Source organism: Hyalella azteca, unplaced genomic scaffold (genome assembly GCF_000764305.2).
Source record: "Hyalella azteca isolate HAZT.00-mixed unplaced genomic scaffold, Hazt_2.0.2 contig13873, whole genome shotgun sequence".
Lineage (NCBI taxonomy): Eukaryota > Metazoa > Arthropoda > Malacostraca > Amphipoda > Hyalellidae > Hyalella > Hyalella azteca.
Genome location: NW_025943779.1, coordinates 61,155 through 78,705, shown reverse-complemented (window position 1 = coordinate 78,705; position 17,551 = coordinate 61,155). Strand labels below are relative to the sequence as shown.

Here is a 17,551-nt window from a genome sequence, read left to right as displayed (position 1 = left end):
ACTTGCTTATGAACGTTATATCTCAATTTCGGAATGTTCAATCGATATTAATTAATTCATTAATAAACTTCTCTACGAATAAATTTGTGACACATGAACCAGTCCCGGTAAGAAACATTATGTTGGTGTGTTGAAACAAGATATTTTAAGGATAAATACATATGCATTTAAATGTATTTATTTATTATATGTATTTGAATTTAGATTTATGAAATAAATGAGTCAGCAATGAAAATTATCTTCTTAAGTAGTTTTGATAATATTAATTTTCAAAAATTCGGCAAATAATTGCGAGCTTACAGAGAGCAAACTAAATTTTATAACATTTTTTTAACAGTTTCAGCATCAAATTTTCGTTGTAGTACAGTGTCCCACACTGGCAAGGTAGAAATCATCATAACTCAGTGGATGTAGTTATGTCTCAGTCCTAACAATTCAGTAAATTCACAACTACCAGTCATACGCCTCAGTAGAGTCATAACTACTAGTCATACGACTCAGTAGAGTCATAACCACTATTCATACGACTCAGTAGAGTCATAACTACTAGTCATACGACTCAGTAGAGTCATAACCACTAGTCATACGACTCAGTAGTCATAACCACTAGTCATACGACTCAGTAGAGTCATAACCACTAGTCATACGACTCAGTAGAGTCATAACTACTAGTCATACGACTCAGTAGAGCCGTAACTACAAGTCATATGACTCAGTAGTCATAACTACTAGTCATACAACTCAGTAGAATCATAACCACTAGTCATACGCCTCAGAAGAGTCATAACTACTAGTCATATGACTCAGAAGAGTCATAACTACTAGTCATACGACTCAGTAGAGTCGTAACTACAAGTCATATGACTCAGTAGTCATAACTACTAGTCATACAACTCAGTAGAATCATAACTACTAGTCATACGAGTCAGTAGAGTCATAACTACTAGTCATACGACGCAGTAGTCATAACTACTAGTCATACGACTAAGTAGGTCATAACTACTAGTCATGCGACTAAGTAGGTCATAACTTCTAGTCATACGACGCATTAGAGTCGTAACTACTAGTCATATGACTCAGGAGAGTCATAACTACTAGTCATATGACTCAGTAGAGTAATAACTACTAGTCATATGACTCAGTAGAGTCATAACTACTAGTCATACGAGTCAGTACAGTCATAACTACTAGGCATACGACGCAGTAGTCATAACCACTAGTCATACGACTCAGTAGAGTCATAACTACTAGGCATACGACGCAGTAGAGTCATAACTACTAGGCATACGACGCAGTAGAGTCATAACTACCAGTCATACGACGCTGTAGTAATAACTACTAGTCATTTGACTCAGTAGAGTCACAACACAACTGATCAGTAGAGGTCGTCGAGATCGAACTCTGGGTAGTCTTCGTCCTCCAGGAGGCCGTTGACGGGCGGCCCAGCCTTGATGACCAGGTCGTCCAGGGACGCAGGGTCGCGGTACTCGAACAGACCCACAGAGTCGCGGCTCACTGCCACCGTGAACTTCTCCGTCTGTAATTAAAAGCTCGGCTTATGTCTGTTGGCGTTTGGAATATAGTGTAATCAAGAGCTTGGCTTAGGTCTGGAGGCGTTTGAAATATAGTGTAATCAAAAGCTTGGCTTAGGTCTGGAGGCGTTTGAAATGAAGTGTAATCAAGAGCTTGGCTTAGGTCTGGAGGCGTTTGAAATATAGTGTAATCAAGAGCTTGGCTTAGGTCTGGAGGCGTTTGAAATGAAGTGTAATCAAGAGCTCGGCTTAGGTCTGGAGGCGCTTAAAATAGAGTGCAATAGAGTGTAAGCGTTTCAATTAGAGTTTAGTCAAGAACTCAGCTTAGGTCTGGAGGCGTTTAAAATAGAGTGCAATCTTAATAAGTAAGTATAGAGTGCAAGTAAATTTAGAATAGAGTGCAAATAAATCTTAATAAAAGAAAACAAATTTAATAATGAGACCATTTTTGACACGAAATAAACAGTAAAACTTTTTACTTTTAATTGAATTTCAGTTTTGACCATCGATTAAAAAGGTTGGGAAATACATTTAAATATTACGAATAATTCTGTGATTTCTGCAGTCGGGTAATATTTTTTGCTCAGAATCATGTTTTCAGAAACTCTTCTGAACTAATTTTCAACATAAAAAAATGTCTTCCAACCGTATCTCCGAACAAGACTAGGAATTAAAACGCCAGGTTTATGAGAAGATTCAGTTTTAGCCGCCAATTTTGTTGTGAGTGCAAAAAATCACATTGCATCCATACCACATTGCTGAAATATGGTATAGATTTATTGGAAAAAATTTATAATTCATTGAATAATCCAATTATCCAAATTCATTGAATTTTGCAATTGTCATTGGAAAAAATTGATTCGTGACATATATTTCTAACTGGCCTTAAATTAAAGGCGAAATATAAATGCTCAATTGAACAAATAAGCTTCATATATAAACAAAAAACTCCCTATTTGCAAAGCGACATAGTTAAATAACTGAACTGTAGAGTTAAGGACTGAACATACATGTGGCACACACATATTAAAGAACAGAACTAAAGAGTTAAGGACTGAACATACATGTGGTACACACATATTAAACAACTGAACAAAAGAGTTAAGGACTGAACATATATGTGGTATACACATATTAAACAACTGAACACATATTAAGGACTGAACATACATGTGGTACACACATATTAAACAACTGAACACATATTAAGGACTGAACATACATGTGGTACACAGGTCCTGTGGTAACAGCGATATGTGGTGCCGTCAGGGTCAGTGTGGCAGGGGGCGCCCGGGGGCAGATGTGTAGGGACGGTCGGGTCGTCCTGGAAGAGATAGCGCGGCGTCCACAACTGCGACGTGTTCGAACGCAGCCGACAGTACAACACGCACGCCAACCAAGGCTCAGCTGCAACAATTATTAAACTATGAGCTTTATGGGACAACACGCACGCCAACCACGGCTCAGCTGAAGCAATTATTAAACTATGAGCTTTATGGGACAACACGCACGCCAACCACGGCTCCGCTGCAACAATTATTAAACTATGAGCTTCATGGGACAACACGCACGCCAACCACGGCTCCGCGGCAACAATTATTAAACTATGAGTTTCATGGGAAAAAATCTATTTACTCAGCAGGAGGTTTTTTTATCTTCTGGGGTATAAATGAGCACAACTGACGAAATCGTTGAAAATCTTTGCACGGAGTTATACTCTATTCAAGTAACAAGGAACACAACGTGAATTTTTATAGAACCTTACAAAAAACTCCCGATATATTTTACTCATCATCAGAGCAACTCACTCAGGTCGTTGAATTTGTATAGAACCAAACAACAAACTCGCGATATATTTTACTCATAATCGGAGCATCACACTCATCATTTTACTCACTGGGGTCGTGCTTCTGCTGCTCGCCTTCGCTCATGGCGTCAGGGTAGCGCTCGGCTACGCGCTCACAGAGCTCCGCCAGCGCGGTGCTCATGTTGCGTCGCCTCGTACCGCACACCTGGCATAAAACTTTCGCTGTAGTGTCGGACATTTGCGGAAACTTATTTTCCAGCACTTATTTCCATGGTTCCCCGTGGGAAATAATTGCTAGAAAAAAGGTTTTCACTATAAATGACTGCTACAAAATTGGTTCACAGTGAAAATAATTTAGGGGACCCTACTTCCTAGCAGTTATTTCTACGGGAACCAAGTGGAACCTATTTTATTGGATGGATGGTTATAATATGTCAAATGGTAATGATGTACCCAACGATAATGATATTATAATATTCTCCAATTAATTCACAATGATCGGATCAAAATTGAGTATTAAACTCAAAATTGTATAAAGTTAATCGTATCGCGAGATGGATGGAGTCGTAAATTCATAAAGATAATGATTTTCCTGACGTAAAGACATGTAGAATTACTTGTGAGTCGTCACAGAAGTCGGTCTTGTAAGAGGTGGTGATACACCCACGGTCGCTGTTGAGGGGAGGGGGGGAGTTGCAGGGCTGACGACTCTCCCGCCATCCCGTACCCCCCGCCAGACATGCAGACGTGCAGGGGCCCTCTTCCCAGGGCCCCAGCCCCCCGACCACCACCGACACGTTGTCCCGACCTGACCACGGCACGCACTTTCCGTCCCGACACCACTGCACACGACAGGCGAGTGTAGCGTATGTAAACAACTCATGTATTGGATGAATTTATAATATTAGAATTAAATTTCATGAATTGGAAATCCAGGAATGAATAAAAAATATTGATATTTGAAAATGAACAATTGGGATATTTCAGTTTGTATTGTATAAACAATAGTTTTGCACCAGTCATGAGAGATTTCTGGAACACGAATTCTACATCCGACCAGATTGCAAGTCAAAGTCTTCATTGAATCAAAATTAATTTAATGGTTAACGGCATGAACACAATTTTCAACATGCCATTTATCGCATATTTCTTTCAACAGATGTAGCTCATACTCGCTCAGATAAGTTTAAATGAATTATTAAAGTGATAATAATGTAGCTATTGTGATATTTCGTATGGTTTTGTTTGTCGCGTATAAGTAAGTAGCTAGTTAAAGAATCGCAGTTAATTAAACTTGATGAAAGAAATGCTAACTCATGTTTGCGCCGCCACAGTAGGAGACTTCCAAGGCAGGAAAGTGATAAAAAGTGATAAAATATAGTAACTAATATCACTCGTTTGCTTGAATCGCAAATTCACTAAAAACTTAATAGCAAAGAAAACTCCATAAAAATTCATAGTATCTTTAAAGAAACTATGAACCACCACACTACTTTAAAGATACTATGAATTTTTGTGGAGTTTTCTTTGCTATTAAGTTTTTAATGTAGTAACTTTTGTGATTTTTTACCACGTTTTTCTTGACTTCGTTTCGTGTCCGTCTGTCATCAAAAATTCAAACCTTAATTTATAGCACTTCTAAACATCCTAGTAAGTTGAAATTTGGCATGCATGTTTATGCTGCTAACAATTCAAGATTAGATCATCAGAAATAATAATTAAAAAATTTTTTTTAAATAAAAAAAAAACACTAAAAGTTTACGGTTTGGAGTTGAGTTATTTCTCGAACATCCACACTTGCCAACCCTGAAAATTGATTTGAATTGCTAAAATTGCTAACTAAAAAGTAGAAAGTAAGTAAATATAAAAATATTTTAAAAACCACGTTTTTCTGGTTTTTACAAAACTAAAAATAGTGAAATAAAACAAATAAAAAATACTTTTAAAAACCACGTTTTCTTAACGTACAAAAAAGAAAAAAATTTACTCTTACATAACATTACATAACGTTTTACATAACTTAAATGTTATGTATGAGTAAATGTTTTTCTTTTTTGTCCGTTAAGAAAACGTGGTTTTTTAAAGTTTTTTTATTGTTTTATTTCCTTATTTTTAGTTTTGTAAAAACCAGAAAAACGTGGTTTTTAAAAATATTTTTATATTTATTTATCCTTGTATTTTGTTTGTCGCGTAAAGGTGAGTAACTAGTTAAGGAATCTCAGCTAATTAAACTTGATGAATAAAGTTTCTAGCTCACGTTTGCACCCCCGCAGTAAGTGCCTTCCAGAGCAGGACCAGCGAGGTAGGAGGTGAGACGGTGAGGGCTGCTGCACTGTACGCTGTTGCACAGTTTCTGCGGTGCAACCAACCAATGAAGGTATATATAAGAGTATGCGTTTGAAATTACTTTTTAAAGACAACTCTTCTGAAGAATCCAGTGTCTCCGATGTTACACATGTACAATGAATTTCTAATTTTATTATAAAATATACAAAAAAAAGTAAATTTAAATTTTATTTTTAAAATTTAAAGAAATACTATTTTCAAAATTATTTATTCTATTAATTGATACATGCATTGTCTCCTATTTTACGCAAGTGTGCAAAATTTCAGATCGATTGGAGAGGCAGAAGTGTGCTAAATATCGATTATAATGTTTGTAGCAGACAGACAAACAACAAGAAGTGAAGTTAAAGAGAAGTGTTGTAAAAATAAGCTTCGTACTTTATATTGCTTCCCATGTGTCTTCTCATGTGTGAACTTTCGCTTAAAAATTATCAGGCTCATAACTTGTATTCTAACATATTCTATATGGAGCCTAATGATTTTATCAAATACCAGTAAATTCATGGCAGTGGGCATTTTAGTGTAATTAATTGAGATTGAGAGAACAGATAAATCTTTTACCGATGGTTGGGCTATTATAAAGGCATCATACCTGCAGGTGGAAGACCAAAAAGGTATGATGCCTTTACCAAAAGTCACACCAAAAGGCTGATGAGCCTAAAGAAATGCTTATAGTCTGAACATACTGCCATACCTCAAGATTTAATCGCAAAAAGAGAGTCAATCTAAAAAGTGGAGTTGAAAGTGAGAACAAACACTTAGGATTACAGAGCAAAACGAGTTTAATTCATCAAAATTGAAATAAAATGCAGTGCCAAACCATAAAGAGAGAACAAGAACTTTGGACTATAGTTCAAAACAAGTGGTATACATAAAAATTGAAATAAAATATAGTGCCAAACCATAAGATTTGAGGGCCAAGTGAGGGTAGCATCGCGGTCGCGGAAGAAGAGCTGACACTGCGACACGGCGTTGAAGCGCTGGCCGGGCAAGATGCCTCGAGCCGCGTCGTCCCAAACTGAAGCTTTGGGCGAGTCCCACAGACAGCGGCCGCTGGGCACCCGATGTGAGCATTACATGATGAATGTTTTATGGTTCAGGTAATACATCGTATAATATAATATAATATGATATATTATTTATAAGGACAAGCTTCGCGAAAACTCCTCTCATAATAATGACTTGTCATTCGATAAAAGAAAAATTAATCAGTGCATAACTTTAGAATAAACATTTCTTAATAGAATTTGCCCGCATATATTCTCATGTCCTCACTTTTGAGCGGCAAAAGACTCGCGACTGCATGGACTCCACGTAGTGCCGCCCCTGGGCCCCCTGCCCGCTGCCATGATGAAGTTCTGACTCGTGCAGCTGTTGTTGGACCCGTCGTGGCGCATGCCCAGGCTGAAATTTTGGAATAAGTTAATTTTTTCAGAAGCGTTATGGTTGGTGAAAAGAATTCGTGTTCACTATCATAATTATGAGGTAGTCGAGAGACATGAAAACGTGACTTGGTATAGGAAGATCACACGATCACATGATATGTCGCTGCCTGAGCACTTCTTTGCTCTAACGACCCTAAAAAAAAGAAAATGGTGACGTGAATTATATACATGGACTAAATGCTCTACTGCAGCGCATCTGTAGTGGATAAATGCGTACCTGTGTGTGGATAAATGCGTACCTGTGTGGTGGATAAATGCGTACCTGTGTGGTGGATAAATGCGTACCTGTGTCCAATTTCATGCGTAAGGATGAGGGAGGTGAGTGCCCCGGCTGAAGGGAAGGGTCTGCCGTAAGCGTTGGTGGTTGAGAACTCAGAGATGATGCAGGACCGCGTCACGTCACAGATGCCACCGGTGTAGGTCAGCCCCATGGTCACGTCACTGATGCCGCCCTTCTCGATGTGGGTGATCAGGTCCATGCTATGAAAATATGCATTATTTGATTAACGCCGTAAAGCGACCCGACCGCTATTTCTGCGGCCGGTCGGGCCCGTGAAATAAAACAACGTGTCACTTTTTTTCAATTTAACACAAGAAAACCGTACAGTATTTGTAAATAATGGCAAAATTATTTATTTCCATAGAGCGCCAGTTAGATCATTTTTTTGCTGTTCTTACGAAAAGTGAAAACTTTGATAATCGTGAACGTCGGTGTGGTAATCAGTAACGAACACTTTCACCGTGCTGGCTGCAGGGAAACTGGCAGCAAGGACATCACGTCTTGAGAAACTAAATATGTCGCAAACTTTATTACAGGATTTATTCTATATAAATCTTAAAAAATTTAAGTCACTTTTTGTGTGCCCAAATTTCCATGAATAATTTTGAGATACCGCTACAGTAGAAAATTCGTGGTCGGGTTGAAATTGAAGTCTCAAGAAACTACGCTGTACAGTATATCTCGAAAATATCGCAGCATTGATAATTAATCCAATTTATCCAGAGTATCATTCCTTGAAAGATGAATGCCAGAGTAACATTCCAGTTCAGACGGAGCTCACCCGAGGATGAGGTCCCAGACTCACCGTATAGGTAGACTGCGAAGTCCCAGACTCACCTTGATAGGTTGACTGCGAGGTCCCAGACTCACCCTGATAGATAGACTGCGAGGTCCCAGACTCACCCTGATAGGTAGACTGCGAGGTCCCAGACTCACCGTATAGGTAGACTGCGAGGTCCCAGACTCACCGTATAGGTAGACTGCGAGGTCCCAGACTCACCGTATAGGTAGACTGCGAGGTCCCAGACTCACCTACCCTGATAGGTAGACTGCGAGGTCCCAGACTCACACTGATAGATAGACTGCGAGGTCCCAGACTCACCCTGATAGGTAGACTGCGAGGTCCCAGTTCATCGGACTGTTATCACTGGTGTGCGCTCGAGCTTTTTGATACCTGTAATCATGAGTAGACATCTCATTAAAAGGAGTGAAGTTAATTGCACTGAATGATTAGCACTCATTTAAAAGGACAGGTTTTCCGGTGCTAAATTATAAAATATTTTAGAATACGATAGACGTCGACGAACGATTTGATTGTTATGACAGCAAGCGGACGCCTGCCACTCAAGGACGTGAAAAAACACAAAAAATTAGACCGTTGTACAGTAGCTAGCTTTTAGTCTCTGGAGCTCTGTACTGCACCTACGGGTAAGCCGGTCTTTGAACCTTTTCTATCTAAAAGTAGCCTGTCATTTATAGTATCTTCAACTGTGAGTAATCATTGGAGTTTACTCTCTAGCTATTAATAATCACCGTTGGAATTTACTCTCTAGCTATGAATAATCACATCTTTGTACTTTATCTAGCTTTAATTAACAAGATCTTGTACTATCCCCAGCTGTGAGTAGCCAGTCTTTTTTTCTGTGTCAGTAAAAAATTTATAGTATTTATCACTCACGCGCAGAAAGACTCGAGGAGTTTAAGTCTGTCCCCGCCGTGGGTCGGCAGGTCGATGGGCTGGGTCCTGAGGAGGTAGAGCTGCGTGATGGACACGTCCAGCGGCCGACCCAGGCTCTGCTGGTGGAAGAACGCCTGCGCCTGCAACGTACATGAAATTTCACTTAATGAAGCAAACAATTAATGCTTTCAAGCTGAATTGTTAGAGATTTTTTTTTCTTCGGAGGAGAATTGGATTTTTGCTACGGAGAATCGGATTGGAAATATCTGATTTTTTCTTCGTAAATAATTAGAGCGAGTTTCAGAAATTGTTTATTTGCCCCAAACGCTCACGGGTGCAATGAAAGTCCCCAGATTGCAAACAAATGAAAACTATTTATTTATGTTTACGCGTCTAGCCATTTAAGTTATGAATGCAGAGTTGAGTAAAATAATGAGGCATTCCCGAATACTTCTTAACCTCGAAAAGTAATTGAAAACTTGCATTTTGAAAAACATTTTAAGATGCGCGTTAAGTAGCTCTGACACTTAAAATTGTGCAGCAATTAGCTCGGAAAAGGTATAAATATAATTTGTCTACTGCGTATTTTCAACTTTCCTCGGAATCTTTTTCCTTCGTTCAACTCAGATACACTAACAAATAACAACTGAATGCAATCAATGAACTTTTCTACATTCATTCGTAAACATCTACACATTATATTGCATTTAACAAGCAATTTAATATTATGAAGAGGCGAACACATTAGAATTTATTCTATACTATATCAAGTCGATCAAAGTCATTTAAATGCTAGGCATCAGTTTCATTGGTTCCTCAAGCAACATTGGAAAACATTGTTCATGACTCTCACGTTGTTCATAAGACTGAGTATGAGGTCGACAAGTTGGTCTTCAGTGTAGAAAGAGAAAAGGTTCTCGAGCAACACAGAGTCCAGGAAGAGGGCTAACTCAAGTGTTAGCTTCCGCGAATGATATGGCGAAAAGAATCGCTTGTTTTTTCGCGACTTATCACCAGTTGACGTTGTGTTGACGTTTACATCCTCGGCGTCAATTGTGTTTAGTATACGATTAGTTCTTGACTGTGGAGATGAAGATCTTTTTCTTCGTAACACTCTTGTTTTCGACCGTTTGCTCTTGAATATTGTCGGTTTTCAACCCAAAAGGAAAGGTTTTTTACTTCTCAAACATTATTATATCTCATGGACATTTCTCAAACAATATTATATTTTTTAACATCAGACGCTATACTGTTTGAACACTTGCAAAAACATTGAATAATAATAATTTCAACGACTGAAATAATTTTGGCAATGAATGGTGTTGTACGATTAAAAAAAATAATGTACGACTGGGTGCCATAACTGGAGATATTTGAATCAATTATTAACAGTTTTATCATCAATTATTGCTTATTGCGCTAATAATTTATTAGTAATTATTAACCTCTCCATTATCATGGGGCTGAGAATCAGGCCTGTCCGTTTCGTCACTTTTACTTGCGATTTCGGTGAATTCTAAAGTCGCTGCAAAGAAAATTAATTTCTATCAAAACAAACGGGAATTAATACATTGAAAATATGAGATACTTCAAATAAATGAACCAAATTAAGAACACCACTCAAAATTGAAATTTCACCACTTTGTAAGAATAGGAAAGAGTACGAAATAAGTGATTAAACAATTTTTTATTTTAAATTTAGAGTGAACCCCTACTTTTAGAAGGCCCGATGCTTTTAGCAAGATGGCTGGTCCAAGCCACGTTCAGTCGTGCAGATTTTTCGTAATCATCATTGCTAATTGAACTTCCTATAATTATCTTTTCGGAATCCCGACTTGTCCCAGGGTCTTTGGTATTCACTCCGTCATCGGTTGATTCATTCTTTGCTTGAACCTGCAATATGTTTTCCGTGCTGCTCTTTGTCTGCTGAATGTTTTCGCTGGTCGGATGACTTACGCTGGGCTCAGTAGAACGGTTAAAGCCGGAGAAATTTACTGACGCAGGAGTCGGTTGATCGATCGTTTGGCGGGGCACGACGTCGATCAATTCACCGTCCACGATTAGCACAGCATGCTGTTTAATCGGAACATGTATCATAGACGGTACATTTATTTTAATTGTAAATAAACATTAAATGCATATTTAACGATACAAAGCAATACATTTCACTGTTATTCTCATAAAGACAGATCTCAAATAATGAACAGATTAGAACTGCAAAAGCCACTTGCAGATAACCATTAATTAGATATATATGAATAATTGTTGTGATATGCTCTGCATGACCGGTTGACGCTCATTATTGAATAGTTAATTCATAATTTGAACCTTGATGGACATTTTACATGGCCCAAGCCTCTTTAATTGTTTGCGTGATACAGCTATAGACGAAGTAAGAATTAGGGACAAAAAGTAATGAGTTACCCTGAGGACTAAAATTAAGGACATGTCATCATCGCAGCTTACTACATGAAATTATGTATAATGGACGGTTTGGTCACAGGTGAAAAATTGAAGCATTTCAAAATTGAGGTGGGTTCACACGTAAAACACATTATAAACAGTTTTTACGTGAAATGTAAGAAAAAGTTCGCAAAAAAGGATTAAAATTGATAAATACGTTTAAATACAATCGGAAGATTGTGTACAGTCACTACAAGGAGCAAAGTTGAATAATTTGAAAATTGAAATGTTTTTCTCTTTTTAGATGTAAAAGACGTTGCCTGCTTTAATTTGATAATATGACATAAAGTTTGTTTTGAATGTTATCTCCAATGCACATAATGAAATAAAACGAAGTATAGAAAAAATAACTCACCTCGTTTCTCATGTTAACGATATAGATTTCTCGACAGGATGGAGACAAAAATCAAATTAATTAATTAAAAAATCAAATTAATCCGCGACAGGGCGGAGAAAAAATTCAATTAATCAATTTAAACAAGCAAAAAAAATCATCAAAATAAATCAAAACAAATCTCTGACCGGCCCGAGCGGGTGACAGGTGGAGATGATTACTCAAAATAAATCAAAACAAATCTCTGACCGGTCCGAGCGGGTGGCAGGTGGGGATGATTACTCAAAATAAATCAAAACAAATCCCTGACCGGCCCGAGCGGGTGGCAGGTGGAGATGGTTACTCAAAATAAATCAAAACAAATCTCTGACCGGTCCGAGCGGGTGGCAGGTGGAGATGGTTACTCAAAATAAATCAAAACAAATCTCTGACCGGCCCGAGCGGGTGGCAGGTGGAGATGGAGCCTATCCTGACGCGCCGCAGGTACAGGCTGTAGTGGCACGCCTCGCGTACGTACAGCGGCGTCGGTGCTGCGTCAGGCGACCGGTACAGCAGCGCCCCCGGGGCCACGATGCCGCGTGAGTCATGCATGTCCAGCTCCAGCGTGCTGATAAGATAATCGTTATCATGTCCAGTACCAGCGTGCTGATTGGTTATCATGTCCAGCTCCAGCGTGCTGATAAGATAATCTTATCATATCCAGTACCAGCGTGCTGATAAGATAATGGTTATCATGTCCAGCAGCAGCGTGCTGATAAGATAATGGTTATCATGTCCAGCTTCAGCGTGCTGATAAGATAATATTTATCATGTCTAGCCAGAGTGCACTTGCAAAGATAAAGGTATTGTGGCTATAAATAAAACTCATGACTTCCAATATTCATATATTCATATAAATAGAAGTGATTCAATTCACTTTATAAACCCTAGGGTGATAATTTGTAAATCATAAAGTAAATGTAATGTAATTATCGTAAACTGATGACTTACCACCCTCGCATGGATATGGTGATGGAGTTCTCCCTGGGGCTGTGCAGCACAAGATGGACGGATTCCCAGCCCTGATGGGACAAAAAATTACTTTTTGAAAATGAACGGTAAATGCGAGGGCAGTTATTACAGAGTACAATTAGAATTGGGAATAAATTTGAAATAGAATTTGAAATAAATTTGAATTGGAAATAAATAAATAAATTGAAAATAAATTTGTTAGCTCCACTGTCATCACTGGAGCTAACATCAGAGAATTCGATGGCAGGTGAGGATTGCATGCGTTATTAAAATCGAGAAAGAAAGCGAAGTTTCATTCCACATTTCTAAGATATCTACGATAATTAAATAACTTAAGATGTCTGTAAATAAAGATTCATTGGCCTATTTTCTAGCAGCTCGCCATCACTAACTGATGGTCAGGATGGTTCATCGTCGCTGCCTCGTGAATTTCAATTGACTTTGAAACCAATCTCGTAGAAGAAAGCCAAAAAGAAAGAAATTTAACGAGCAAAAGTTCCACATTGAAATGATTGAAATTTACTGCATATATTTATTTTAACATTTAAAATATAAGCAAAACTAGAGGATTTAACGGCGACGTGCGTATTTTTTTATATCTTCCTGATGGTCGAGATGGCTCGTCGTTGCTGCCTCGTAAATTTCAATAGACTTAGTAACAAATCTCGTAAATGAAATTTAATGAGCAAAAATTCTCTATTGAAACGATGATTAAAATTGAATGCATATATCTATTTGAACATATGCATAAAATATAAGCAAATCTATAAGATTTAACTGCGACGTGTTTATTTTTTCGCTCCATCTACCTGATGGTCAGGATGGCTCGTCGTCGCTGCCTCGTTGAGATCTTCGTGCACAGCTGACAGAAATTCTTTGGCTTTTTCCTGCGCGGATTTTGAGCTCGGTAGCCGCAACGCCAAGTCGCTGTTACCTCGGATCCAAAATTTTGATTTGGCATGAGTCTCTCTCGCGGTTTCATTTTGAGCCACATTTCGTCCATCAATAAAACTTGGCTCAATTTTTTGTGAAATCTCTTTGTCTTCCTGTGGATTCCGATTGCTTTCTCGTAAAACCCCGAGGCTTTCTTGTAAAACCCCGAGGCTTTCTCTAGAAAATTGGTTCCTTTCTCCCAAATTTCTCGACAACTCGTGAGAATTTTGTTCGAATGGTTCTTTTGCATTCACGTGACCGATGTTGCGTGAAGAAGAATGCTGATCATTGTCGGCAGCTGATTGCCGAATGGACATCAAGAACAGCAAGTATATCAGCAACATTCTTTCCTACAGTTGAAAAATCACAACTTGTAGAAACTGGAGCAAAAATATAATTTGATGTTAATCTTTTGATCATTTAATGTAGGAATCAAATATACTGTTGAAAAACTGTCAGACTTTTTGATGTAGATCGCCAACACCGATTAAACTCTGTCTAATTACTTTATTGAATGACAATGGGTTGCAGCAATTGAATGAATGGGAACAATTGGATTGGTCTTCACAGCCTAATTCAAACATCTAAACAAGCGCAAATGACGCAAAACGAAAAGCTCCATCTCAAAGTGACAGTACCAGTAACATAAAATTTTCTATGTTCAATTAAACTTGAAAGAAATACTAAACTTTTCTTTGTCTACCACAAAATAAACTTGATGCGCCAGATCAACTGAATTACCTTCTACAAATTTTCGTTATTCACATCGGATGAAAAAACAGCCAATCGATTTCTAATCAGCTACTTTTTAAAATTATGATTCAAAACAGTGACGTCATCGTTCCAACCTAAACGAATATTTTCCTCCTACGTTTTTTTCCATATGACGTCAGAGCGACCACGCGCTGCCCAGGTGTTCTTTGACGTCATGTTGATGTTAACGTTGCGCTGCTTTAACGTCGCCTTGTCCTGACTGTTTGCGATTATAACTCCCGTACGCTTTAAAAAATTCTAATGTAACAACTGATACTTACAACTGATACTTACGACACCTGGTACTTACGGCAATTGATACTTGCGGCAACTGATAAATGTTACTTTTCATTATTTACATAAAATGTGTAAGAATCAGTTGGGTGCCTCAGAAAACGCCTGATAGAGTTTTCAATTTTTCGATGCGCTGGCTCAATTTATCAAGTAAACATTCATTGCTTACAAGGTTAAATTAGTTAAAATGTGGATAACAACCATTATGTTCAAGGCAAGTTGTTTTGCTTGGATTAGAATCTTATTCTAATCCAACCAAATGCCCGTCATTTGGTTGCAAGATTTTCACTATTTAAAAATTTAAATCGGTTTACATGATGTATCAGAATATAGTCGATAATATTTTAATGAGTTACAATGCTGTATAACTAAAGGTAGAAATAGTGAATTAAATTTATACTGTCATATACACAGAGGTGGGCAGTAGCGCGCTACCGCGGCCGCTACATTTTCAGTAGCGATAGCGGTAGCGGCTCTACATTTAAGGCAATGTAGCGGTAGCGGTAGCACCCGCTATATGTTTAAGTAGCGATACGAGGTTTTGCCGCTACAGCGCTACCGCTACATTTACAGATAAAGCCTTTAGATTTTACTTAAGGGGACCGGCTACCCTCCAACAAATCTTTTTTGTTTACAGACGGATCGTTTTGAAACTTGGTACACATATGTAAAACAGAAATCTAAGACCTTTTTGCTCATGTAAATTTAAAAAATGAAGGAAAACGTGGAATTATTAGAAAACGGCAAATAAGGGGTACTCTAAAAAAGTTTATAACTTTTGCAAATCAAATGCTACAATGTCGAGACACATATCATTCGATTTGTAACAACAATATCTAGCGACTGTAGAGCCCCGATTTTTTATTTTCCTCATCGTTTTTTTGGCGTTCTTTCCATTTTTTCACATTTTTACCCCCTGCCCCACCTTCCTCCCCCTCCCATATATAAGTCAAACCATGCACATATAAAAAAAAGCATCTAGAGTCGCTAGGTATTGTTTTTACAAATCGAATGGTATGTCTCTCCTTGCCATAGCTTAAAAACTGTTGGAGTTATACTTTTTTTAGGATGGCGTTTTTTGAATTTTTAAATTGTTCAGGGGAGCCAAATAAAGTAAAATTCATTGAAAACAGAAGAATATGCCCAAAAAGTCTTTATGTTTTAAAAATGTTTTATTATCATTAAATGTTAATGAGTAAATCCCAATATCAGAACAATAAATATTTAGAGATTTCCAATAATTTTGGCCATTGTAGCGGCTAATGTAGCGCGCTACATTTTACTGTAGCGGTACCGGTAGCGCCCGTTACAATCTAGTGGGTGTAGCGGTAGCGCCCGCTACATTTAGAGCATGCATGTAGCGGTAGCGATAGCGCCGCTACATTTCCAAGTAGCGCTGCCCCGCTCTGCATGATATACATAGTCCTAATGTCATCCGCTTAAAATACTCGTCCATGTCAAACATTCTGAATTTAATTCGCTGTCGCTTTTACGTTGTTTTAGACGTTCAATCCATAGATTTAATTTTTCGAATTCTTTTATCTAGAACATATACTCCCGATACATAACATAAACAAGTCTTAAAATCTCACATAAGACCTACAGTAGCGCAGTAATGACCACCCTACACCACACACAAGCCTCGACATCATAATGACTCCTGAAGACGTGTTATGGCGCCCGCATCCCCGCTTGCACCTGCCTCTGCGCAGGTGCAAGCGTTATCTGCGTTATTGCACCTGCGTTATCTGTCACACATTTAGCGCAGGTCCATAACCTCGCACGAAGACGGTTGGATCATCTATATAACAAAATATACACGTAAAAACGTAAGAGATGAGTGCGTGTCCGTATTATCAAGCCCCTATGCTAAGATGGCATTGATCGCAATCGTCCCACAACTTGATATAGCCGAGCCAGGAAAAAAATTCTTGTCATTGAGAGTTCTTAGATATTTATAAAATATCCATATGAAAAATATCCTCTCAGGGCTCGTGAAGATATTACAGGCATACAGTATATCAGTAGGTACCTCCGACTAATTTTGGTGTGATTCAGTAAAGGCATTTTTAAAAAACTTTTTCGTCCCTTTTCTAGATTTTTCTCTCCCGAATTCTACATTTTAACGGAAACAATTTACCTCAAATTCCTCGTCGTTTGATTGCATGACGGATTCATTCACATATTGCGAATTATAAATTAGGTATAAACATTTCTCAGGAAACTTGTTCAATCCATTAACGACATGCATATCATTATCAGATTCTTTTTCGATTTATTATCATTGAATTATATTCATAATTCAAAGAAAATCACTCTCAGGATATCTGCAATTCCAGGCTGGGATTTCTGTAGGCAATGCCTGGTATAACAACTTCTGAGAAGGTGACTGCAGCAAGTCTGGGTTTGACGTCGGTTTCGTAGGAGATGAGCAGAAACTTGTGCATTACCTAAAATTTACGGTCAGTTAAAATTCTCTGATGCCGATGAAGCCAACTATTCGGCACAATGATATGCGGATGGCTCGTTTGAAAATCACAAGCCGATCGCTGTTGAATCTTTAAATCAAGCATTAATTACAAACTTTACAGGAAAACTTTAAAATCATCTTAGAACAATTAAATGTGATTATATAAATGCAAAACTTGATTAATGTGCTGAATAAAAGGACAAAA

The 17,551-nt window shown here is 38.1% G+C and overlaps 1 protein-coding gene across 1 annotated transcript; it reads right to left on the bottom strand.

The window, feature by feature from the left end:
- Nucleotides 1–227: 227 nt before the first annotated feature.
- On the bottom strand, nt 228–14,324 carry LOC108681213. The gene is made up of 16 exons (XM_018170220.2): nt 13,706–14,324; nt 12,876–12,946; nt 12,318–12,492; nt 10,804–11,161; nt 10,534–10,613; nt 9,942–10,223; nt 9,089–9,228; nt 8,513–8,584; nt 7,416–7,610; nt 6,961–7,089; nt 6,588–6,738; nt 5,597–5,692; nt 3,957–4,181; nt 3,430–3,544; nt 2,755–2,939; nt 228–1,537 (listed from the first exon to the last, which is right to left on the bottom strand). Exons 1-16 carry the CDS (start codon nt 14,171–14,173, stop codon nt 1,376–1,378), a joined length of 2,904 nt encoding a protein of 967 aa, XP_018025709.1. The 5' UTR covers nt 14,174–14,324; the 3' UTR covers nt 228–1,375.
- Between the last annotated feature and the right edge of the window lie 3,227 nt (nt 14,325–17,551).